At 29.6% G+C, this 25,301-nt stretch overlaps 2 protein-coding genes across 4 annotated transcripts in view; one reads left to right on the forward strand and one right to left on the reverse strand.

Moving 5' to 3' along the window:
* Positions 1-759: 759 nt before the first annotated feature.
* LOC126741607 (uncharacterized) overlaps positions 760-25,301 on the reverse strand; it is a 36,501-nt gene continuing 11,959 nt past the window's right edge. For 2 of the 3 annotated variants that reach the window (XM_050448104.1, XM_050448106.1), the window contains 10 exons: positions 20,100-20,285; positions 19,812-19,994; positions 19,257-19,467; positions 19,086-19,191; positions 17,285-17,526; positions 14,265-14,376; positions 13,948-14,168; positions 13,673-13,851; positions 13,426-13,581; positions 760-1,304 (listed from right to left, as the gene is read on the reverse strand). In XM_050448104.1, the coding sequence (XP_050304061.1) occupies positions 1,026-1,304; positions 13,426-13,581; positions 13,673-13,851; positions 13,948-14,168; positions 14,265-14,376; positions 17,285-17,526; positions 19,086-19,191; positions 19,257-19,467; positions 19,812-19,994; positions 20,100-20,225 (1,815 nt within the window). In that variant the 5' untranslated portion in view covers positions 20,226-20,285 and the 3' untranslated portion in view covers positions 760-1,025. Of the gene's footprint in view, positions 1,305-13,425; positions 13,582-13,672; positions 13,852-13,947; positions 14,169-14,264; positions 14,377-17,284; positions 17,527-19,085; positions 19,192-19,256; positions 19,468-19,811; positions 19,995-20,099; positions 20,286-20,413; positions 20,565-25,301 lie in introns of those variants that run through there. The other variant, XM_050448105.1, reaches the window with a different exon arrangement.
* Positions 5,484-8,599, forward strand: LOC126741608 (serine/threonine-protein phosphatase 4 regulatory subunit 2-like). Its single transcript, XM_050448107.1, has 2 exons — positions 5,484-6,572; positions 7,611-8,599. The coding sequence occupies exons 1-2, from the start codon at positions 5,565-5,567 to the stop codon at positions 8,313-8,315; spliced, it is 1,713 nt and encodes a 570-aa protein (XP_050304064.1). The 5' UTR covers positions 5,484-5,564; the 3' UTR covers positions 8,316-8,599.

Consider the following 25,301-nt stretch of genomic DNA (forward strand, 5'->3'; position numbering starts at 1 on the left):
ATGATGAAAGCAATATAAATAGACCAAAATTACTTATTAACTCGGACTTACTTATTAAAATTAATTTTTTTGGCTAAATAGTCACACAAAGTTAGGTGTCTAATTCACCAAATGATAAGCGCATTTCTCAAAATCTAAAAGTAACTGTTAACTGTAATGAAATTACGTTAACATAGTACGTTAAATAAAGAATGTACCAATGCGTTTTTGTGATTATGGTTGTAGCCAAACTAAGGGAAAACGTGATATCACGAATCAACTGTTTGCATTTCGGTATTTACCAATTATTACTTGGCTTTGGACTTGGATTACTCTTTCGGTTACACAGTACAGCAGAAGGCCATCTCTAGATTGGTAAAAATGTATTGAAGATTACGGTAGGGCATGCATTTTTTACAAGTGAAATAGATAAAATACCAATTAGCTTTAAATTATTAAGGAAAAGAAGTGGAGGACCTTAAAACGACAAGCAATTTGCTTGATGGTACCTATGGTAGAAATTTTATATTTGTTACACTTACATATATTTTATTCTTTTCAATTATTGCATAGGAAAGTATAAATATTAATAAAGGTATGTTACTTACTAAAGGAAGGAAAATTTAAAGTTAATTCCGGCAATAAAGTGTTTATGGCTTCACTCATGTAAATGTACATGGCATTATTCATTATTTATTTTAGTTATATTTTGTTTTAAGTCATCATGGAACTAGGATGAAAAATATAACTGTAAAACATTGGCTTTAAAAAAAAAAGCTCTTTTTCATTTTAAAACTATATTTTAAAAAATATTGTTGATATGTAAAACACACTTATTTACCTATTTACAAGTTATAAAATAAAACTACACATCAGACCTATTATATAGCTACAAAAACCTTAAACATTAAATAGACTTAAATTCTATACAGAACATTAATAAATACATTATCCTCCCTGGTATGTATATTTTACATTTTTACATTTAATGCCTTAATTAAGAACTAACTTATCAATAGAAAAAAATCAGTCCTTCCATAAAAACCTTAGGGATTTTGAATCTTCAGTTCGTTCCTAAAGATTTTTCCGCTAGGATTTCTTGGAATAGCTTGAATAAATTTAACTCCACCAGCCAATTTTTTATAATGAGTCACCTTTGAGCTTACGAATTTCTTAATATCGTCTTCGTTTAAGTTTTGACCTGGTTTTGCAACAACGTACGCTCTGGGTACTTCACCAGCCAATTCGTCTGGTACACCTACCACTGCAGCGTCTATTATGCCTTCTATTTCTAGAATGAGATTTTCTAGTTCTGTTGGTGAAACCTGCAATGAAGTAAATAAATATTAGCAATTCGAGCATAAAATAATAAAGCTTTTGATGATAAAAATAACAATAAGATTTAAATATTTTAAATGTACATGCTTTGGTTTTTAGTTGAAGTTATAAACTTTTTTTAAATTTTTAATGAAAAGTACTATCAAAATTCAAAAGTACTATAAATAGTAATTAGGCCCTGCCGTCTGTGTAAATATGCATAAATTAATTTAAAAAATACAATTATCTTAATATGATAATTACTTTGTTGAGCATTTTTGCTAAGATCTATTAAATATAATATACAGGGTGTTTCGTTGATCATATTACAAACTTCAAGTTAGATAAAAAACGTCAAAAAAAAGAAAAGTTCAAATCAACATGGGTTCGGAAAGGTTTAGTAAAAAAAGTAATAAGATAGAAAAATCAATTATACTTAAAAAATTAAATCTGTGCCGTAAGTAAAGAAGAATTGTCTTAAAAAACTTAAGGTAGCACTTGATTAATTTGGTAATATATTAACTTAAGGCATTTTAAGTTTTAAGTGTAGTAACAACAAATCAACAATTTTATAAACGTACAGACATTCCTATAATAATTGGAATTGCAAGAAAAACTTTCAAAGTAATAATTGCTCAAAATGCTGGCACCCATGCTCGATACATTTATTGTACCTACGCAGCAGATTACGGTTCATATGATTAAAAACATCAGGCATGTTTTGTATTACTTCAGCAGCTGCGGAAATTGTAGCCACCAAATCTTCCTGTGATTCGACTGGAGTTTCATAAACGAGACTTTTTATATGCCCCCAAAGAAAAGCATCTAACGATGTTAAAACTGGGGAGCGCGCTGGCCAGGTGACACAAATGATTATTTTTAGAATTAAAAAGGCCTTCTTTCGTAAATATATTTTTTTACGAAAAAAAAAATTTTTGTTTGGTAGGTTCAAAAGAATAAACGTTCTATAAGAATAATTTATGTTCCAAAATTCAATCAAACAAATTTTTTTTTGACGTTTGCTGTCTACCTTAGAATTATTACATGAATAAAGCCAAAGCTACAGATTCTTGTAAGACTCTCTTTGTTGCGGACAAAATTTTAACACTGCCCTGTCTCTTTACACTTGAAATAGTATCTTAAATACACAAAAAATATGCCTATCAGAATAGGGCAGATTTCATAGGCTCATAGATTTAAAAAGGAAGTCAAGACATTGCTTGTTGTAAGACCCTATTATGATATTGAAGAATATTATAATGATACCTTTTAATGTATCTAGTTCCTACTGGTATAAGTTTGATTGTGTTTTTTTAGCTTTAGGTTTTATCAGCACTTTATTTTATTTCATTTTAATTTTGTTCTATTTTTGTTTGTATATATATATTTTTTTTTGTTACTTGTTTTCACATCTACTTTTATATGTTTTATATAACATTTTCACAACAAACTTTTAGAACAATAAAGCATATTTTGAATTTGGACAGAACACCCTATGTAATAATATTAATAATTGTAGGGCTAATTATAAAAATATTTATATACAGGGTGTTTCCTAACTACGGTACGAAACTATACAGGGTGAATCGTTAGGTCGTTTTATGAAAAAAAGTTCCTATGAACGTATGTCGGGAGTTGCTTTGTTTCTGAGATACAGGGCGATGAAGGTTTAAAAAAATAACGGTATTTTAAAAATACTATAACTATCCTTGAACCGATTTGGTTGAAATTTGGTGCAGTTATTTGAAGTTATAAGACGCTTATTTAACTGTAACTAGATTGAAATTATTAGGTCCAGTGGCGTGTCAGTGGGCACCACATGCTTATTGTTGAGAAAAAAACAAGACCAATAATTAATTGTTTTGCAGCTTTTTATTTATTTTTGTATTTAAGCAACTAAAAATACAACTTTTTCGTATCTTATCTTATTATCTTCATATCTGGCTTTGTTTTCGAGAAAAAAAATTTAAAGTATCTTTAACTCATTCTAAAAATTATCCATGGACGACAACATGAAATAAAAACCAATTAATTCGATAAACAATTTCGACCTTAAAGTACATGAGCAAAATGTCCACCCTCCAATGCACGACTTTTTGGTCTCTTGTGTATTGTTTACTATGATAATAAACATTCAACTTCTACGATTTTTATTATCAGATTTTTAAAATACAACAAAATAACAAATACATTGCTTCTTATGACAAATAATTGGCAAGTCCATTCAAGTACCTCCTTTGTACCTACCTGCTTTGGAGACCAGCTGACAGTGATAGAATTGCTATTAGTAAAATTCAGCTGTCAATTAGCAGTGATTCATTACTCCATCATGAAAAATTTTACTAACCATGAAATGACCGACATGCACTTTATTTATGGATTAGCAAATGGAAATGCGGAAGAAGCACGAAGAATTTACCAGGACAGATATCCTAACAGAGTAATTCCATGTGCAAAAACATTTAGAAAACTACATGCAAGATTATGTGAAACTGGGAGTTTTAATAAAAATATGGGTGGTGGAAGACTAGAAACTATAACAACGCCTGAACTGGAAGAAGCTATACTTGATGCGATAGAAGAAGATCCTTCTTCAAAAACCAGTTCAAAAACCTTTTGCAAAGTCAGTTCAAAAACCTTTTGCAAAGTTCTAAAAAGAAACCTCCTGCATCCATATCACATACAGCGTGTACAAGCTCTACTGCCTCGGGATTTTCATCCAAGATTAATGTTTTGCAGGTGGTTGATTCATACGATGGCACACAATAATAATTTCCTACCAAATATTTTATTTACGGACGAGGCAAATTTTTCAATAGATGCTATTATGAACTTCCACAATGATCATTTTTGGGCCGACGAAAATCCCCACGTTATTAGAGAAACTCATTTTCAGCAACAATTTTCGTTGAACGTTTGGATAGAAATTATTGGTGACTACCTAATTGGCCCATTTTTTTTACCGGCAAGATTAACAGGTGAATCCTACACGGATTTCTTGCAACACCATTTACCCACTTTATTAGAAGAAGTACCCCTACAAGTAAGAGTCAACATGTGGTTTATGCACGACGGGGCTCCAGCTCATTTCAGTGTTCTTGCTCGTCAGCATCTCGTCGTCATCTACCCTCATTGCTGGATTGGACGTGTAGGACCTCAAAATTGGCCGGCTCGCAGTCCTGATATAAATCCCCTGGATTACTATTTATGGGGCCATCTGAAGGCTCTTATTTATAAAACTCCTGTTCTAGATGTGAATGACTTGAGGAATCGGATAATTATTGTCAATTGCGATATCATAAGGGATACTCCAGGTATTTTTGAGCGTGTCAGACACTCAATGACAAATCGTTTGCAGTCGTGTATTTTATCAGAAGGTGGGCATTTTGCTCATTTACTTTAAGGTCGAAATTGTTTATCGAATTAATTGGTTTTTATTTCATGTTGTCGTCCATGGATAATTTTTAGAATGAGTTAAAGATACTTTAAATTTTTTTTTCCGAAAAATGTATTTTTAGTTATTTAAATACAAAAATAAATAAAAAGTTGCAAAACAATTAATTATTGGCCTTGTTTTTTTCTCAACAATAAGCATGTGGTGCCCACTGACACGCCACTGGACCTAATAATTTCAATCTAGTTAAATAAGCGTCTTATAACTTCAAATAACTGCACCAAATTTCAACCAAATCGGTTTAAGGATAGTTATAGTATTTTTAAAATACCGTTATTTTTTTGAACCTTCATCGCCCTGTATCTCAGAAACAAAGCAACTCCCGACATACGTTCATAGGAACTTTTTTTCATAAAACGACCTAACGATTCACCCTGTATAGTTTCGTACCGTAGTTAGGAAACACCCTGTATATTGGATAGCATATAGGTAGTTTCAATTGGCAACAAAATTGCGCTTTTAGACTTATATTGCTTCGTATCGAAAAAAAAATAAAAAACCAAATAAAAAAAAAAAAAACTTGCTTATTAGCTTAGTTATTTTATATAAATAAAAATTAAAAGTCTTATCTTAAAATTTAAATTTATAAGTTATCCTCAACAAATTTAAATTGAATAATAAAAGTCCGGACCTGTCTCGTAATTTATACGCTACAGCGTTCATAGCAAAGTCCAACGACAAAAACGCGGTGCAAGCATCTCGCCTGACGCCATATGACGTTGGCACTGTTGACGTTGACAGTTCAGATTTCACATTGAAAGTGTTTGGGTTTGGTGTTTTGTTCGTAAATTTCTAGTCGTTTTTCGCGAAAATAATGGAAAATCCCGAAGAAATCCTCGGCAGTTTGGAAGAATTTGCTAAAATGAAACCGAAAGATATTCCTAGAGAACTCGAGGAGTATTTGAAATACGTAGCCAAAACGGGAGACCCGATTTACCAGTGGGCCGCCATTAAAAGCCTTTTTCGGGAAAAATTTATAAATGTAATAACCGATTTTTACGAATCTAGTGTTATCTTAGACATTCCCCCTTGCCCCAACGTAGAAATGTTTAACTATGAACTTATGAAGGGATTTATATTGGAGAAATTGGATAGTTTTTCCGCGGCCCCATTTACATTACAAAGGATATGTGAATTGTTGACCAATCCTAAAAAAGAGTATAGCAGGATAGATAAGTATATGAGAGCCTTAGAGAAGAACGTTTTAGTTGTATCCACTGTTGAGCCTGGTGGCCGTCGAACTGAAAATGGTGAAAGCTTTATGAACGGCCTAGAATCAGATCATGAACATGTTCCTGAACCCAGTAGTGAGATTAATGTAGAGGAAATGGATGAGTCTCCATATGTCCAAGCTAACAATCACATTGCTGAAAGAATAAGCACCGAAAGTAGCAACGGGCCTCACACTGAATCCGCTATGCCCCACATAGAAATGGAGACAGTTGAGCAATCCATAACCACCACATGTGAAACAACCACAAATGCTACTTGTACTTCAACAAGTACAAATGATGAATATGTGTGTGTTCAATATGTAGCTATAGAGCCGATAACTGGGGAATCTACTCAAAACAATCTTGAAGATGGAAAAGCAGCAGCAACAGATTTTTGTGTTACTATTGCTGCTGTGAATGTCAAAGAGGGTAATGAAGTTGTTATGACCGAGACTGTGACTCAACTCACAGAGGCAATTATAACACAAGTTGAAGGAAATGTTGACGAAACTACAGAGGAGGTCAGTCGAGCAAGAGGAGAAGTAACAGATCCTGAGCCTGTTAAAGAAATTACATCTGAGGCTGAAGTAGTTGTCGAACCAAGTAGCGTAAGTTGTTTCTGAGATTCTAATAATTATTGAATTTTTTAAAATTTATTCTATATGCAGTATATGCTACAGAATATTTTTTATAAGAAATATGAACTCCTTGTATCTTGAGGATCAACATTATAAAAATCGTCTTCAACTCGTGATTTAGGCTCTGTAAAATCAAATTTCTGGTAAATTACAAAACTGAACAAAGTATGGCTTTCATATTTTTCTTGAATAATGTTGGATATATAAAACATAAATTCATAAAATTTATTTTTGATGATATGGTACTGAATTTTATTAAACTAAACTTTTAGGATAGATAGATGTCAAAAAAAAAGAAAAGCTCATATTCAGAAATGCTTCCTTAGGGAGCTACAGCTCTCTGAAGATAATGTTTAAAAACTACTTTATCTACCGCAACCAATTTTGGGACATGCATTATTGTTAGTATGTTTATTCTTTTTAACCTACTAAACCAAAGTATTTCTAACCAGGGGAGTAGAAACCAAGGGGATATTTGGTAAATTTAACACCATTTCTCTAAGACTTCAATTTCTGTGCATTTGGGTATCAGATTATTATATTCTCCTATGCCTTTTGCATACCTATAAAAGGTCCTCTTAGCAAAAATTGCTAAATATCACCATTTTTGTAAAAATTGACTAAAAGTAAATTAAGATACAGCACCAGAATTATTTATTTTATTAATAATGCTACAGTTCATTTGCTGAAAAGCAATAGTGCATGTTCAACAACTCTACAACTGTCACAAAGTTCGACAACTGTAATATTTAGCAATTTTTACTGATAGCACCTTTTTTGACAGAAATTGAATGCTTAAAGAAATGGGGTTAAATTTACCCAATACCCCCTTGGTTCACATGCACCTGGTTAAAATAATTCCTGTTTAATAAGTTAAAGAGGATAAACATACTAACAATAATTTATGTCTCAAAACTGCCTGAAAGTTTCCTATCTACCCTAGAAGTTTGTAACATGTAACTGTATATCAAAAACATACATTTTAATATTTATTTATTTCTTAATTAGGTTAACCTTACAAACATGGAGACTGAGCAGCAACCTCAGGCATCTGATCAGATAGAAACTGTTTTCCCAGCACAAGAATCTACTAAACCTGAGGAACTGGAGATGATGGATTCTTCTACAGAACCAACTCAACCAATTCCAACTACTTTACAAGAAGAAGGTGTCGATAAAGATTCCACTCCATCTTCAACTAGTCCTGAGCCAGAGAAACTGTGTGATACTCTTCCAGAAGAAATAACAAAAATTCCAGAGCCTGTTGAGAGTGAAAATGTGTCGCCAGAGAATAGCATCAGTAGCTCAGATAGCTCCTCTTGTCAGTCTAGTGGGGAAACTAATATAACAGAGTCTGACGAGACTTCTTCTAGCAGTCTTGGGGATGAGGCTCAACAAAAACAAGTTCAAAAATTAGAAGAAGTAGCTGTTACAGAAAAAGTTCAAGAGTCTAGTGAGGCTGAAAGTGTTGATTCCACAACTCAAGAGCCGAAAGAAGACTCCCTAATCACAGAATCTTTAGAAAAACCTAGTGATGAACCCGGGCCTACAATAACTCCTGAGAAAAAAAGTGAAAATTCTGAAGTTCCCAAGGAGAAAGGGGATACAGAAATGGAAATAGATGTTACCCCTGAAAGTACCTCAGATGAAACTGTGAAGCAAGAAGGTGTTATAACTCCACCACCAGCAGCAGAGGGGGAGGGAAACCCATAAACTCATTGAAACATTCTATTTGAGGGAAATTAAATACAGTGAGAATTTTTATCCTGATTGCAAGCAAATTACATATGTTTTTAATTGCTATATAAAAGGATTCTATGTAAATACAACTCGCTAGAGTTAGAATTTTTGTGAGGTGTTTATTTTTTATGATTATAAATATTACACACAACACTGGAAATTACACTGCATATTTCACATGTTTTGTTAGTTGTAATTATTAATTTTTTTAAATTAGATTTAGCTGATTTTTTCTAAATAAATGTTCTGATTGTAAACATGATTTTTATTTAATATTTTATTGAAAGCATATATCTACATGTATGTAGTAAAATCTTAGCACACAATATATAATAAATTAGTCAAAAAAATATACATATTTGATAGATTGGATTTTAAATAAACAATGCTAAACTTTCGAAAAAAAACTATTCAAATTTTGAAGGAACCTTAATGCTACTTAAAACTATTGAGATTAAGTTTGAAAAATTAATATTTATATGAAAATTACGTGATAAAACAAATATGATCAGGCAAACCTTTGCTGAATGTTAGGGGTTTAATCCAAATAATCTGTTCTTTCTCTTCATCTTTTATATTGAAATTTAATACTTTTTAGTGTTCTTAGATAGTTACCTAATACCTGTTTTCTTTATATATTTTTATTCTTGAATTACATCTACGTTAGAACTATGAATAACAAAAATGTAACGGCGTTAAAACATAATCAGAATAATAGTTTTAAAAAACTTAGATTGAAGAGGTTAATGGGCTTAAGTTATGTTCTTAGAGGTCCTAACTATTTTTATTTGGCATATTTTCTGCCAAATGTATATGATTTAGTAAATAATATTCTAAATATATATTTTTTGCAAAGGAGAATAATGTGACAAAAACAAAATAATGTATGATTTTCTTCTTGATATTCTGGTGACAGAATTTGATTAGCAGAAAGAAAAAATAGAGTAGCAAGGAGTTGTAAGCACAAAAACATCGTTGCTTTTTGTAAATATATTGCGCTCTATAAATTCTAAACACTTACATTCTGCAACATATAAAAAAATTACCATAAAGACATTAAATGCATAAAAAAACACTTGAATACTATAAGTAAATATTTATTTCACAAATTATGCACGTAAGTGTAAGTTTTGGGTATTAAGAGTAGTAAGCCCCTTTTATCTCACTTTTGGAGGTTTTCTTCAAATAACAGTTTGATTTACATTCCTCCTTAAGTTGTTAATCATCAGTTTCTATTTGGTATTTCATTAAAAACGACTAAAAATGGTAAGAATTCGAAGGTGGCGGAACTGTCATCAATTAAGTGGACTTAAAGAGGTCGTATTACTGGACCGTTTGGAAAAATATTGCTACTTGCCACTATTATTCGTTGCTGGAAAAGTTGGTCAGAGAGAACGACTTAGAATAACGACAAATGGACCAGAGATAAGCTTTATTACTAGTATTGAAATTGTACTTAGTATTGAAAGATCAATGTAGTCTTTTTTTGAGAGAGATAGACATTCGATAGAATTGTAATGCTTTCCATACATCGCTGAACGTGTCTTTGAAATTATTTCATGTCGCCCAAGATATACTCTACAACCAACTTTTATCGGAGGTTGGAACGATGGATTACGTTTAAAATTATTAGTAGAATTTTGATTTTACCTATCACACCATGATGGTCTAAGAGGTAAATGCGCTTATTAGCTGTTGAACAACTACTAAGTAAAACTCATTTAGTATTTTTCCAAGGACCATTCAATTACCAAATTACACATTAACGAAGTTCTGGAGTCGTTGACTACAACGTATGTACATTCAAGAATATAATGTTGCACCAATAAAAAGCATGGTCTCATACTACAGCGATTAAACTGCAGTTTCTTTAAGATGTCGATACAGTTCCCTCAATTTAAAACAGCTGTCTAATGCTCTACACGTAGTTTTATATAGTTCCTTCCAGTAATTATCTACTTTCCCATCTCTTTATGTAAGGTAGTAGAGATTTTTGTTGACGGGACCTACATTAAGTACTTACTACTTTTGCACTATACTTTATAAAAAAAAAACAGAAATAGCACGATATAAATATGTTAAATAACCAGTAATTTTTAACAGGGTGTATACTTTATAGCTGGTGCTTAAATTTTCGTTAAAGAAAAGAAGCATTTGACACAATGTAATAAATGCGTTCTTTATAAAAGTATATATTCTTTAAACAAGTTCTTAGAAGAAAAGAAAGCTTAATAAATCGTTCGGATTTCTCCTTTTAAACGATAAGTAAGGAATGTTCTTTATATTATTATGAGACATAATTGACTCATATATCTTACTCATTTCGAGTAGGTATAGAAAGTGGAAGAAACTCATAAAAATAGATGCGTATCAAGATCTTTTATAAAAAGTTGATTGACACTAAATTGCATTAGTTATAATAATTTAATTCACTTTTATTTATAAATCCATGTATATAGTTATTTAGTTAAGTCAAACGGTTTATTTGATTTTTAATTTATTCTGTTGATTTGGATACATTGGATCATTCGAAGAGAAATTATGAAACAATATAAACAGTTAATAATATAACATCCAGTTAAAATGGAGATATAAGATTTAGTTAATACCAAGAAAGTTCTTTTGTATTTTCTGTATGTCGTATTTATCGTATTTTCTGACATATACAGAAGAATCCTAGATACTACGCCTACGAGAATAATTAAATAAAAAATTATATTACATAGGTAATAATACTAGATCATCGACCTAGATTTTCAGGTCTCATCGTCGGTGTTCATCATCAGCCAAGATACAAATAATTTTACTTAATTTTTAGTGATGTTCTATTATTGGCTTTTCCAATTATCATGAATAAAAATCACTAGTAACCTGTTTTTCAACACTATATCCTCATGCATTTTAAGGTGTTGGTGTTTACAATAAAGGGTAAAGGAATACCACCTTACCAATCTCATACCTATAAGTATTCATACAAACAACAACAAAAATAAAATAATTCAAAATACAGCAATTAATTAAATATAACAAAAAACTGAAAATATACTAAAAATATACTAAAACTTAGTAAATCAAATAATACATTTTTATTTAAGTTAGTGCTGATCCATCAACAACTTGATCATTTAAAGACTCTGTATTAAACCTAGGAATACAAATATTTTTCCTTATATGTTAAAATTTATGTCAGCGCTTTAGCTTATGTTGCATTTTTGTTACCTATAAGAATGAAACGTGACTTAAAAGCATTTAATATTAAATAATGTTTAGAAGATCTTTCTTCGATTTACTTCGAAATCCTTGTTTACTTTTATTTATTACAGCTGTTTTCAGTTCAAATGGGACGAATGAGAAATATCGGTTGATATTGTTAATGGTAAGAGTAAGTATTCAATTTTAAATTAGACTCCCAATAAACTCACTCGGGGCACTCCAGTTTTAACATTTAAAGTATTATTAACTTTCAAATATTATCAAAATAAACGATTATTAAAGTTAAAATTTTAGAGAGTAAAGTTTTTTTAATGTCAAAAAATATTTACAGTTAAGTTACTATAGCAACTACATCAAACTTTTAATAATAGTGAAATACATCAGAAATCCATACTAGGTGCTTATTTATTTAAATAAGCATTCCCAAAAAGAGGTTTTTATTTATTTACGCAAAAACAGTGCTTCAAATAAAAAAACTCAAGGATACAAATTTGCTCAAAAGTAAACAGAGATTTAAAAAATTAAATTTATTTTACAGAAATGCAGTGGCGTAATGTTTTTTTATTAAAAATATTCATGTTAAACACCTTATACGGGCGCCACTAGTAGCGTCAAAAAATGCCATTTGATGCATAAAACTCATCCGCAAATTTTTAAAAGAATACATTGGTAGTAAACTTATTTAATAAAAAACTCTTTCTTTTAATTTTTAACACCCTGTAGATCCGAAAGTGAGACGTTTAGGACATACAGTCATGTAAAAAAATTCTCTTATTTTTGTTAGAGACTCACTATGTAAAATTTGTCGGTAAAGTTTCTGGACACCCGGTATATACTAAAACTTTAAGAACATCACAACAAAGTTTATAAATATTTAGGTACCTATCAGATTTTAGTTGTCCAAAATTTAGTTGTATCTATTATACACCTACGCACATTTGTTGTAAAAGTAACTTAGCAAAAAACTGCTTAATATGCTTTATTTTATTTAATAAATTGAGCCGAGGTTTTGTAAAACCTTTCTTTAAAACACGCTCATATTTTCAAGGTATTTTCGGTTTTCTGATTACCATGAAACAATCTTTATCCGTCGAAAACCATACGAGTACTACAGGCGGCTTGCTATTTCCAGTTTTGGCCCAATATCTGTTGCATTTTTTTTTATATAACCAATGTTCTTAATTAGGTCGATACAATTCGTATGTTTCCATTTTACACAGATTTCTATGGAAATATGCAAATTTTGTTACTGCGGATTGTGTCTTGTAGTTCTATCATGGATTCACGATTTTGATTGTAGTTCTATATTCACTATTTTCTTCCTGTACTTTAGTTAAGTCCACCTTTAAATGTGAAATTTTCACTCTTTGTGCCACAAGTTAATCTTTTTCACAAAAAATGGTTTTTTTGCCAGCCTAATAAGTTAATTTGCAATAAGTAAATGTCTAACGCTAGTATGGCAAACTATATACCCTTATAACACTATTACTTGCAAAAAGAACTTTATTAGTATTGCTTTTTAAAGGGATATATAAGGAGCATTAGAATGGAATATCCTATACATGCGCCATTTGTCAAATTATAAGAAACTTTCCTAAAATTATTTTTGCATTTACTTTGACTGCTTTTATACTGAATGAATATTAAAAATTATCAACTTCTTTTTCTGTATATAAAATCAGATGAAAAGCTTAATAAGCGCCTCCGAGCAGTTAGTTTTCCTATATAAAAATCCCATTCTCATTCGCCAATTTTACCTAGTTGAAATCCATAATATTTATTTGGCTATAGTAGATTTCAATAAGTAGATTGCATCAGGTAGTAAGTATCCCTTAAGGTTTTTAAATTGCCTAAATTTAGTTAAACTTACCTGATTTCCTTTCACTTTAATAAGTTCCTTGCACCGATCGACAATATAGAAATAGTGGTCTTCGTCATAATATACGACATCGCCAGTGTGTAGCCAACCATCTTCGTCAATAGTTTCTCTGGTCGCTTTTTCATTGTTGAGATAGCCCATCATAACCTAAAAATGAGCAATAGTTAAATAGCAAACACGCTTAAGTAGTAAATTCAATTAAATTAATAAAGTGGTTTGTCAAAAAAAATTAACTTACCTGTGGACCTCTCACGAGCAATTCCCCAGTTTGATGTGTTCCCAAATTTTCACCAGTTGAAAGACTGATTACCCTAGCTTCAGTGCCTGGATATAAAATACCGATGGTGCCAATTTTAGAAGGTGGGGTCATTTTGGGCATGATAAATGTAACAGGACTAGTTTCTGTCATACCATATCCTAGAAAAAAGATTGAAAAAATAAATAAATTTACAGCTCAAGAAAAAGCCTTAGATAAAAGATCTTTTATCTAAGAAGCAGTTTTTATAACATTACCTTGTCTAACCATCAGATTTGGATTATCAAATTTCTGTCTAAACTTCTGTAATAATCCTTCTGTTAAGGGTGCAGCTCCAGATGTGATTTCTTCTACTGATGCTAAATGCTCTTTCTTCACTTCAGGATGTGACGCTAAGAATAAAAGTAGAGATGGAACAACGAAAAGATAGGTTGGTTTATAGGTTTCTAGGGCCTTTAGGTAGTCCTCAGGAGTAAACCTGTAAAAAAGGAGAACAATTATTACATAAATATTAATGAGAAATAAATTAAAAGAGAGGCTAGATGGATTAAAAAAAATAAATAATTATGCTCACCTAGGGATAGATATCAAGTGACTTCCTAACCTAAGGCAAATATTCATAATACCATTAAAACCGTAGATGTGGAAAAATGGTAACACTGTAAGGGTGCTGTGTTTCTGACCATCTGAAAATAAAAGATAAATTAAAGAAATTATGTTGGTAAATTTAATTACAGGATTATTTATTATACTGTTTAAATGTTCATTTAGATCTTGAAGCCGTAGTTACACAAGATGAATTAAATTCTAATAACCAACTAAATTATTAAAATGAAATACCGATAACTGTATTTAATCATTCTACTGCTGTAACAAGTAATTAAATAATATGTACTTAAATAGCATCATAAGTCCTGGGTACGTAAGTTTTATGTCATATTTCTGTTCATCCGTCCATTGTTATAAAATTAACGTATTTAATACGTACTTTTGGATACGTAGTTAGTACGTACATGAGTTACGTTTCACGGACGTATGTACATATAAATATTTAGAAAATGTTTTAATTCCTATGGATTATACAAGAATAAAAAAGTTTTACTTTTAACATTTCTAATTTCAATAGGGTAAACAAAAAAAACACCATTTGCTTCTTTCCTTTGATAGAAAAAGTCAACAAATTCGCTATAAATTAGACAAAAACTGCTAAATCGAGTACAGTGATAAAAAGTAATTAAGTATAGGATTTTTAAAACATCTAAAAACTATAGATATTGCAGTTTTTATCATAAAAAAATAACGAAATTAGTAGTATTAATCTATGCATAGCTTGTCCCTTTGTAATAACAGCTATATTGGTGTACTGTGAATAAAAGTTTACACTGCTGTGAATTTTAGATTTATCAAGTATTTGGCTTATAACAATATTTTCTTATTACATTTGAATTTAGTTTTACTGTTGACTCATTGATAGCAACGATTTACTACGATCTATCCCAATTTATTATAAGGGCATATTTACTCATTTTAGTAGTAATGAATTACTGAATTACATATTTGATACCTTGCTTATTTTAAAATACAATCATAAGTTGCAGTACTACTAGCAGGGATTGGAAGCAAAGAAGGGAAGCTTTTATAAATGATTTTGACAAATATAGCGCAGTTTTTCTGGGATGTGTAAATGTGACACAATTTGTGTTTCGTCACATTTACACATCCCAGTGGCATTTAAATAGAGGCATTAAAGTTCGAATTTGTTTTCCTATTAAACATCATCCTAAATCCGACAAAAAGGTTAAATAAAATTAAATATTCTTCCAAAATATATAACGTTAATAAAGTTTTTAATGTAATTATAAATATCACAAAATGCGATTCGCATGTTTTTTTAAGGAAACAGTCTTCTTATTCGACAAAGTAAATGATAAGTAAATGATCTTTGTAATATATAATTTATAATAAGATTTGTGCAATAAGTATTTTGTGTGGTAATTTATATGATTCACAGAATTATTACGAGAAATAATTGATAAATAGTATTATCTGATCTAGCGGCAATAAAGGTATAGGGAAACGAATCATATCGATTTTGCGTAGATGCCATATTTTATTTATACCTCTTGTTAAAGCTTATAATCCTATTTGATCTTAAATAAGAGAGATATTAGCTATTTGGTTTGAACTTTGTTAGCCAAAGCTTTCTTTCTATTGTGTGTTTAATACTGCTGTTGTTAACATAGCCTCAAAATGTCTAAGGTATATGCAAATAATAACGTTTAATGAAAAAAATCATTTTAACGATGTTATAACTATCGAGAAACCAGCTGGTTCTCCGTCATTCCGAATGGTGTCGAAGGTTAGCGAGAATCTTCCGGAACAATGTTCTGCCGAGTATATAAGCAGCCGCATCGCCGATAATTGTCAGTTGTCAGTCAAGTTCGGAATATTGGCGCGAGATTTAAATCAGACATAAATCGTTGCGAATAAATACAGTAAAAATAGTAGTCAATTAGTTGAGTATTTTCCATTGTTTTAATTTACACACAACGAACGGGACAATAACAATATACTGAATAGCTAATGCAAAAAATTAATATTTTTTCTGAAAAAAAAACTAATTTTACCATTCAATTCTAAGGAAAAATATATATAAGAAACTGTATTAGGTTTTATTAATAAGCTTACAAAAGAAAACGGAATAACTTAAAAAATATTATTTTTATAAAAAAAGGTTTCAAACAAAAGTTGTTTCTTTTTTAATTTTACACTTTCATTTTTAGTGTTATTTTCAAAAATTACATATTTTCTATGAAAATCGATATAATTTGTTAACAATGCCATGGGACAATGTCAGCATTGTAAGGAAATTTTGTTGATTTTCTTCAAGGATATGTAACGCTAATTCTGATAATTTCTAAGGCAAAGATGGAAAAGACGTTGGTAATAATCTTTGTGCTACCAATACCCAATAATCTCAATATTATTTAGGTAGCTCAAGTATATACATACGCACTTAATACGGCATAAGCTTAATAGGTAAAACTATAGGTTGAATGTGGGTAAATTAAACCCGGGAAAAAGGTGTACTAGTGCAATTTCCTAAATATTATACAGGATGGGTCAAAATAAACATTGTACACGTGAAAATCGCTTTAAAAAACTTACATGTTCTTATTTGTGTTTAAATTATAGCGTAATTAAGATATTTTACCGTTTACCGCTTCTTATCAGAAAGACATGAATTACTTAGAAATGTAACAGAGGTTTTTGAAGAAGACCCCGCAGACGAAGTGGAATGTGTTTATAATTTTTTAACATTTGTTAAAACAGCGCTGTAATTAAAACCATGTTAATATAAAAAATTCTGTTTGTTTGCAATTACGCTATATTTTGAAAATACACAAGAACCTCATGAGAACATATGGGTTTTTTTTTAAATATTTTCACGTGTACAATATTCACCTGAAGTTTAGAGGGCTTATTTCGACTCACCCTGTATATTTTTTTACTGTCTATTTAAAAGAGTCACCAAATATGTAGCCTAAGTAAGTTAAAATGAAATATCACATTTTTTTGTGCTGCTTAACTTACCTTTGGTAGCAATATTTCCTATAAGAGCGTCATGATCACTTTGGACCATGTTGGCTACGATATTCTTATGAGACAACATAACCCCTTTAGGCAATCCGGTCGTGCCACTGGAATAAGGAAGTAACGCCAGTTGGTCAGGATGAATGTCTGGCAAATCGGCTTCATATCCTTCTGATAGGAGGCTCATTAATCCGTGAACGTTCTTAGAAGGATCGTCATCGCCGCCAATACAGATTGTTGATCTAAAAATAGAGATGTGATTTATATAAAAAAAATATATTTTTTTAAAAGTATTTTAGTTTTTGTAATAATTTGCTTAAATTCTTACTTGCAGAATAAGGTGCGTATTATGTCAATGAAAAAAAAGAGTCAAATTTATGGTGTTGCAGAGGATTTGTAAATTTGCAAATGTTAATTTACCTATTTACAGAAACATTAAAATACGATACGAAGTCAGAAAAATAGAAGGCCTAATGAAAGCAATGTTTGCTTGTATAGAATAAACAAGAAATATGTGTCCAATCTAAGTTTCTAATATTAAAATGATGAGATCCTAATTATTTTTAATAAGGAAACTAAAAAAAATACTTTTAGAAGAAAAACAATTTTTAAAGTAACTAAATGTAAAAAGAATTGTCTTAATCCAGTATGGTCAGTCGTGTGAGAACACTCATTTAAAAAGGTGTGAAAACAATTTTTTTTCATATATACTTTTTTTTTAATTTAAAACAAAATATATAAAAACAGGAAATTTTAGTTAAATGAGCATTTTTTATGGTTTATTTTTTTCCACAGAAAAATTGATATTTGTCCTTGTTCTGAAAATAAAAACTGAAAAAATATAAATTTCAAGACACGTACCGTATTAAAAAACATATTATTTAACGCTATTAAAACTGATCGACGCAAAATTGATTGACTATTGTTTTTTTTTAATAACTACAGTACACGACAAGCTATGGCTAAAAACCATTAATGGTCTGGAAAAACCTACATTTTATTAATAATTTTTTATGTTTTATATTTTTCTTCCGGAATTGTAAAAATAATGGAAAGAATGAAGATGGGATCTAAACCATAAAATCAAGTAAAAGTACCATATTTAGCGTAATAGAAAAAAAAAGCATTGGGCCACTTGCGATAATAATTGGACCCATAGTATAATCAAAAAAATTATCGGCGAGATGTCACTCTCTTTTACACGGCCTCCATTATATGTCAACATTTTGACGTGTTATACTGATTTCAGACTTAAAATCAGCAACTTATAAAGGGAAAACAGAAAGTGATGCTTAGTAGTCTTATGTAAATATATTTGCTCAAAACCGCTCAATGTAATGGACAAGATCATAAATGTATATAATGAAGTGCCTATTTGAATACTCATCAGAATTTAGTATATCGATATCACTGGATCATCGGAATAAATATGGAAACATCTAAAGTAAATATTTATTACGTTACTCTAGTCACTTTGATAGTTCTTTTCTAATGTCTCATCTAGGAGTAATAAGATTCATACGTAGTTGACGGCTGCTATTAATTCAGAATTAAATAAACAATTAAGTTGACATTTTAAGATTAACCTTTATACTCCTAAAATCTTCCATATGCAATAGACATAGCAAAAATGATCTAAAAGTTAAATAAATGCGAATATTTTTACTATGTTTATACTTTTGTTTTCTTATCCTAACCAAAACGAATCAAATACTAGAAATATCCCGCCTCCTTTAAAAAAAATATGTAGGTTAAATAGGTCTATTTATAACCTATGTAAATAAAATAATATAATCTCTACCTGTATCCCTGTAAAGCTGGTCCGATAGTAGTGGCTATTTCCAATAGCAGCGGGATTGTCACAATCATTTTTACACCAGCATTTTCAAATTGTCGTTTAATTTCATCTGTGAAAGAGATAATATTAAACTATTTCGACATATTGGATTTTAGAAATTAAGTCCTCACTTACCTGGCGTATATAATGGGTTAACAAAAGTCACAGTGAGCCCAGCTTCCATAGCTCCGTGAGCAACAATGATAAATTCTGGAATGTTCGGTAAGAGTAATGCCACCACTTCTCCAGGTTTAAGTCCGCAATGGCCTAATAAAGCTTGAGCGCATCTGTTAACGAGCATTCTTAACATTCCGAAAGTATAGCTTCGGCCAGAAACTGCACACGTCTAGTAGAGAAAGTAAACTTCACTTAACATTATTATGAATATACATGATCGAAAAAGTACTCACTAATAATAAATATTGATTTTTTAGAATTTTTTTTGAATTATTACCAGAAAATTACATTTGTTGAACTGTTTATTATCATCTTATCCCTCTAACATCTTTCAAAAAAAACATGCTTTAATTCTTGCATCAATAAAATCTGATCTGATTTTAAAGTAAAGAAAATATAATAATTAAATAATGGTTCGAGGATTCAACCATCATTAAGAACCAAGAAAACCCAGACCGCTTCAGTGATAATTGCTTATTTAATTAATAAAAAAAATAACTTAAAAATACTTACTGCTGCCGGATCTTCCATCCATTGATCAACATTTCTATAAATATGCTGAGTAACGTGTTCGTTGGGAATTGGTCCACAAGCACCAAATGGTGACTTTACCACTCCTACGCTCCCATGTCTTACTTGGTTAAAAGATCTTCTACTTGAGAACGTTTTTGTTTGTGTGGAGGGCTTACTTGAAATCTTTGAAAAAATTAAAAATTATTGAAAAAAATTCAACATTCGGTCAGCAAAATAGTGCAGGAAGTTTTCCCGTTATCATAATAAATTATCCTCTAAATTACTTACAGAAAACATCCTTTTATCCGTAATAGCGCCTCCATTGGATACAAGGGTGAGAAGCCCTACAGGGCCAATGGCATTGGATTGCGTCAAGCGACGGTAGCTGATCTGCTTTAATATAATCCTAGACATGATCCTTTTATTATGAACTTAAACGTAATGTTTATGTTTTGCAGATAAAGAATTTTAATTCTGAAATAAAAAAATAATAATTTGTAAAATCGCCAATTTAATTGTTAGAATAGTGGCTTATTAATGTATATTCTAGATTTGCTTATTATAATGACATCAATAATAATTTTTGAATAAAATTTAAATACCTTATACAAACAAAGGCAAAAATACTCCACCGCAACAAACCTACTTGTGTTCACTTTAAAATTTAAAATTACCCAAAACCGAAAACAAAAACGTGTTACACAATTTTTTGGCTAATTAAGTTCCTATTTACAAACAGTGCGTTTTATTTATAATTACTGGAGGTTTAACACTGATAAAACTTTTGTAGCCAATCAAATTTTAGAGAGATAACATTGAATCATCAAAAATTGTACCTTTGGACTCGTACTTTTGGTGAACTGTTTTATGATATGTCATTTAATTTAAATTAGGGGATTTTGTGTATATTAAGTGTAGTAAAAAATAACATTTGAGAAAAAATCAACAGTTAATTTGATAAAAGACGTTCATTTAATATAACTAATTACTTGATCCACTTATTTCATTTTTAATTTAAACACTGAATTATTGTAATTTGAACCTTATCACCATTAGTGGAATTTTGACTCTCAGGTACGTTGTGTATTAAGTCCAATAGGTTGACGTGTGTACATTACATGACATGATTTTAGTTATTAGGACATTTTCACTTTAAATTGTTATTGATTTTTTCTAAACATTGTTTAACTATGATGACTTAGCAAAAGTAGCTAAGAAGTTAAAAATAAAAGACAGCGCCGCTTATTTAATTATAAAAAGCAAAGAATTGAGGCGTTTATTATGTCAAATCGACTTTTGTTAAAACATTAGATAATAGTGATATTATCTGTCTAATGAACTTTATGAAGAACCACATTTGTTTGATCTTAAAATCTACTACATTCACTAATTTTTTAGTGAGATATTTAATAAACGATTGAACACAAGTAAAAAGTAAATCACTAGTAATATTGAATAAATATTAGCTGCTATAAATCATTATAAAAATGTTAAAGGAACTTCTACAAGACTGCAAGTTGTAAATATTAATACTTTTGATGTTACTTTTGATATTTTTAGCAACTATAACATATAGTATTTTCAATAGCAGCATACATATTCTAAATAAGCGACTTGAAGGTAAACATATTTTATTTTATTTTTCTTTAAACTGATTCATTTTATCATAATTTTATGACATGCACTTTTTTATAATAAGTGGCGGAATTACCTTAAAAATATAATAATATTTATTTCATATATAAATATATTTCATATTAATTATAATGATTGAGAGCGATTAAAAACCAGACCTAATTTTGGACTGATCATCATGACTGGCAATATTTTTGTTAATAGTGCATCATGGCAAACTAAAACCTAATAGCATGGAAAGTCCTTATTTTTAATTACTTTTCTCTGACTATGTCTAATTATTAATATATAAATTAACAAAAATTCAAGCTTTAATACATTTAATTTTTTAAATTTTACTGTTTATCTGCATATATGATGTATCTGATTTATTTTGAAAAAGTCAACCATTTAAATTTTTGTATTAAGTTATAATAAGTTTTACTAGTTACTAGTTATTCGGGTTATTTATCGACAAGATCAGACATTAAGCAAAAGAAAGCTTGTAATTTTAGCCCTTTAATTAGTTTTAAGTTAATTTTCTCTTTAACCAAATGTACTCATTTTACGTTTGTCAGATTTGAAAAACTAATAGAATACATTAAAACAAATAATTAACTTTGAATGCAACATATATATTTTTATTCATTGATCTATTTACTAATGAAATGAATTAACCCGCTCTATTAATACTACTCGATAAGTATTCAACATTGTAATTCTAAAAATAACGTTTTGAATCCTAATCGCTTATGAATTTAATATTGAGTTTTAGCAAATTACCATAAGCAATTCACTTATGTTTTATGGATATAACCAAAAAAAAACAAATTTAACAAGAATATGTTTTATGGAACGAATCGATTATGTAAACGTAAAAATTATAATAAGTATTTTTATTTTTACATAACTAATTTTATTTTATTAAGTCTTTTTCATAAGTTTATTTGATCATTACTCTTTAGTTTTGAACACTTTTTTATTGGTTGTAAGAAACATAATAATTTGACATTATCAATTGTTTACAAAGAAATATATTTTTTTTAAAGTAACAAAAGTAACAGATAAACGGATTATTCAGAGATTAAAAAATTATTGGTCCAAATATAGAGTGATAACGGATAATGCTGTTTTTGGCTTAAAGACTAGGAAATGTGGCCAATTAAATTTGGCAGGTCAATATTTGCCAAACATTAATATGTTTGGCAAACCTTGACCCTATTGGGATTAGATGTTTTTCAGGCAGCAGTGAAATGGGAAAAATAGAAACCAAAATGCAAAAAGATCTCTTTCAATAGCAGAGCATATGGATCAATTTAAATACCTTAACCTATTGGTCAACAAGTTTCCTAGATGGATAGAGCAATGTCTTTAAAAAATAATTTTTCAACACAATAATGACCTCAAACATTAATACAAACTTACTGCAGTGGCCGTTATATGACTTATCACACGTTGATACATAATTAAGCATGAAACCTACTTGAACCTTAACCAACTTTACTCAGAACATCAAACTGCCTAAACATCGCATAAACATGGTATATATTCAATCAATAATTGACTGTGTCATGTGTGGAAGTTAAGAAATTAAGCAGACGGGTTAGCACATTAAGTTTTACGTTACCCAGAATTTCTCTTATTTAAAAGTTTAGGTTGGTTAATTTTTTCCAACCAAATATTAAATTAAAAAAATCTTTTTTCCATAAAATTTAGAAACTATATTTTGATCATAGTCAAAAATAATAGACGTTAATTCTAATTGAATTGTGCAAAATTATCTATAGGACCAATATTGGTAAATATTTTCATCTTATGATCTTCATACATAATCTTTAACCAATTATATCTTAAGCCACAGTATTTTGAATGTGGTATTCTGTACAGTCATCAACATGCATCTTTTCTTAGCCAACTAGCCCTTCAATACCTTTTATTTTTGGTACTAAAAATTATTTAATCTTTATTCGTTTGACCAAGATCAACAAAATGAATTTTTAAGATCTCACTTTGCTTTTTATTATTTTTGCACATAATGGCACCACGTCTCTGCGGTCAGTGCTATATTTCCTGCTTTTTTTGGTACTTTTAATAAAACCAATTGTATTGTCTTTTTTATTTGTCTATATCCGTATAATATTATAACGTATAGCTACAGTCAGTATTAAAATCAAATCCGTAATGAATCTTGTGAAACGTATCACTATTTTAAGCCCTAGTTATGTGCAAAAAAAGCAATAACAAGGTGTTTATTTATTAGAATGTATCACTGAAAAAAACAAGCTCAATTAATAACAAAGGTTCAAACCTATTATTGTAACAACCACCTCTATTTAAAGATAAAATGCAATTTAGTTACAATTGATAAAATGCTTATTGTGCTCAACTGGTAACCCACGCAATCTTATCTTTATTTTATAACTTGATTCTGTCACTTACTAATAGCGAATTAAACGTTTGAGGCCTTTTAAGAATTTTATGATTAATTTGAATTATGATTAAAAGAACCTTAAACCAATTATGATAATCCTACTTAAAAAATTATTTTCTGTTGAAAATTTACAATAAATATATATAAGTAATCTTACATAAACTCATTGAATGTTGCTTACTAAGAGACCTTCCATTAAATAGAGACAGCATTACTTAAGGTCAAGAAAATCTCCATCTCAGGTCTCAGCTTCTTGAGACCTTCTGTCTTTATTTATTGATATAAACCAAAATCAATTTTGTTGATTATTATACGATATTAATAACGAGAAACAACAATCACAAGTTTATCCTTCATCAGTGTTTTCTTCATATAAACCAATTTTTGAGCTTATTAAATATGCAAGGGCGCCAGTTCACCAGTGGCGTGGACATTGTAGTTTATTAAGTAAACGTCAATATAAATGAAAATTGTACAAGATTTAAGATAAAAATTGCAGGATTGGGCTAATTGCGGTATGTTATACAATTTTTTAGTATTTATTTACAGGCTGGTATATAATAAACAGACCAATAATTGCTTTATTTCAATTATCGTGATTAGAGTAGAACAATTTTTGACCCTTTTTGTAAAACGATTTGACGTTTTGAATGGATATCATTAAGAGAAATGGGAATAAGTAAACTATTTAAAACTATTAATAATTTATGAAAATATGTATTATTAAAATTTTTTTTTTATTTATAATTTTTTGCAGCAATTAAAAAGGCGTTGAATTTTTAACTTGTTTTTTGTTAGTTTTGTCTTGAGCATACAGTAAAATATTACCAATTTTTAAAAAATACCAAATATAAGAAAATGATAGTAGCAGTTATTATGAAAAGCGACAAATTTAAATAAACATACTAAAAATGGATATTATGACAAATGACAAAGCTGTACATATTAATTGATCAAATTACTGGATTAGACGTTCTTCAATTTTTCTGTTTATTGGTATACATAATTCCAATTGTACAATAGATAACTTATGGTTTAAGGAAGATTGTTCTATATAACGCGCATAGCAAGGATATGATGCGCACCTAAAACTTTTATTTTTGTTACTTCTTTCAAATGAAAATAATATTTTGTAACTAATGATACCCCACTTGTAATTTTTTTCGGCATGAATTTTCAAAAATCCTAACTGGATTATAGTATTAAGCTCCTTTATCTTATTTCAAAAAATAGATTCTAGTAGTAGAAATAAGAATCTTCAATCACGGGAATGTTAAAAATGCTATTAAAATCAAAAAACAATTGAATTTGTCTTTTAAAAAACTACTCAAAGCAAAATGCACAATGCAAGTGTAAAGTTAGGTGTCAAAAAGTGCTAAATAGAGCATCAATAATCGTAGGTCATTTTCTTTCAGTCGCCTTTAAATTAAGAAAGTAATGACAAT

The sequence above is a fragment of the Anthonomus grandis genome, chromosome 10 (assembly GCF_022605725.1).
Source record: "Anthonomus grandis grandis chromosome 10, icAntGran1.3, whole genome shotgun sequence".
Classification (NCBI taxonomy): Eukaryota; Metazoa; Arthropoda; class Insecta; order Coleoptera; family Curculionidae; genus Anthonomus; species Anthonomus grandis.

What these genes read in the sequence shown, in the direction of transcription:
- LOC126741608 (XM_050448107.1), top strand. Translation starts at nt 5,565, where the DNA reads ATGGAAAATCCCGAAGAAATCCTCGGCAGTTTGGAAGAATTTGCTAAA. An exon ending in TAGTTGTCGAACCAAGTAGC is followed by an intron (nt 6,573 to 7,610) that starts GTAAGTTGTTTC and finishes TTTCTTAATTAG; the next exon opens with GTTAACCTTACAAACATGGA.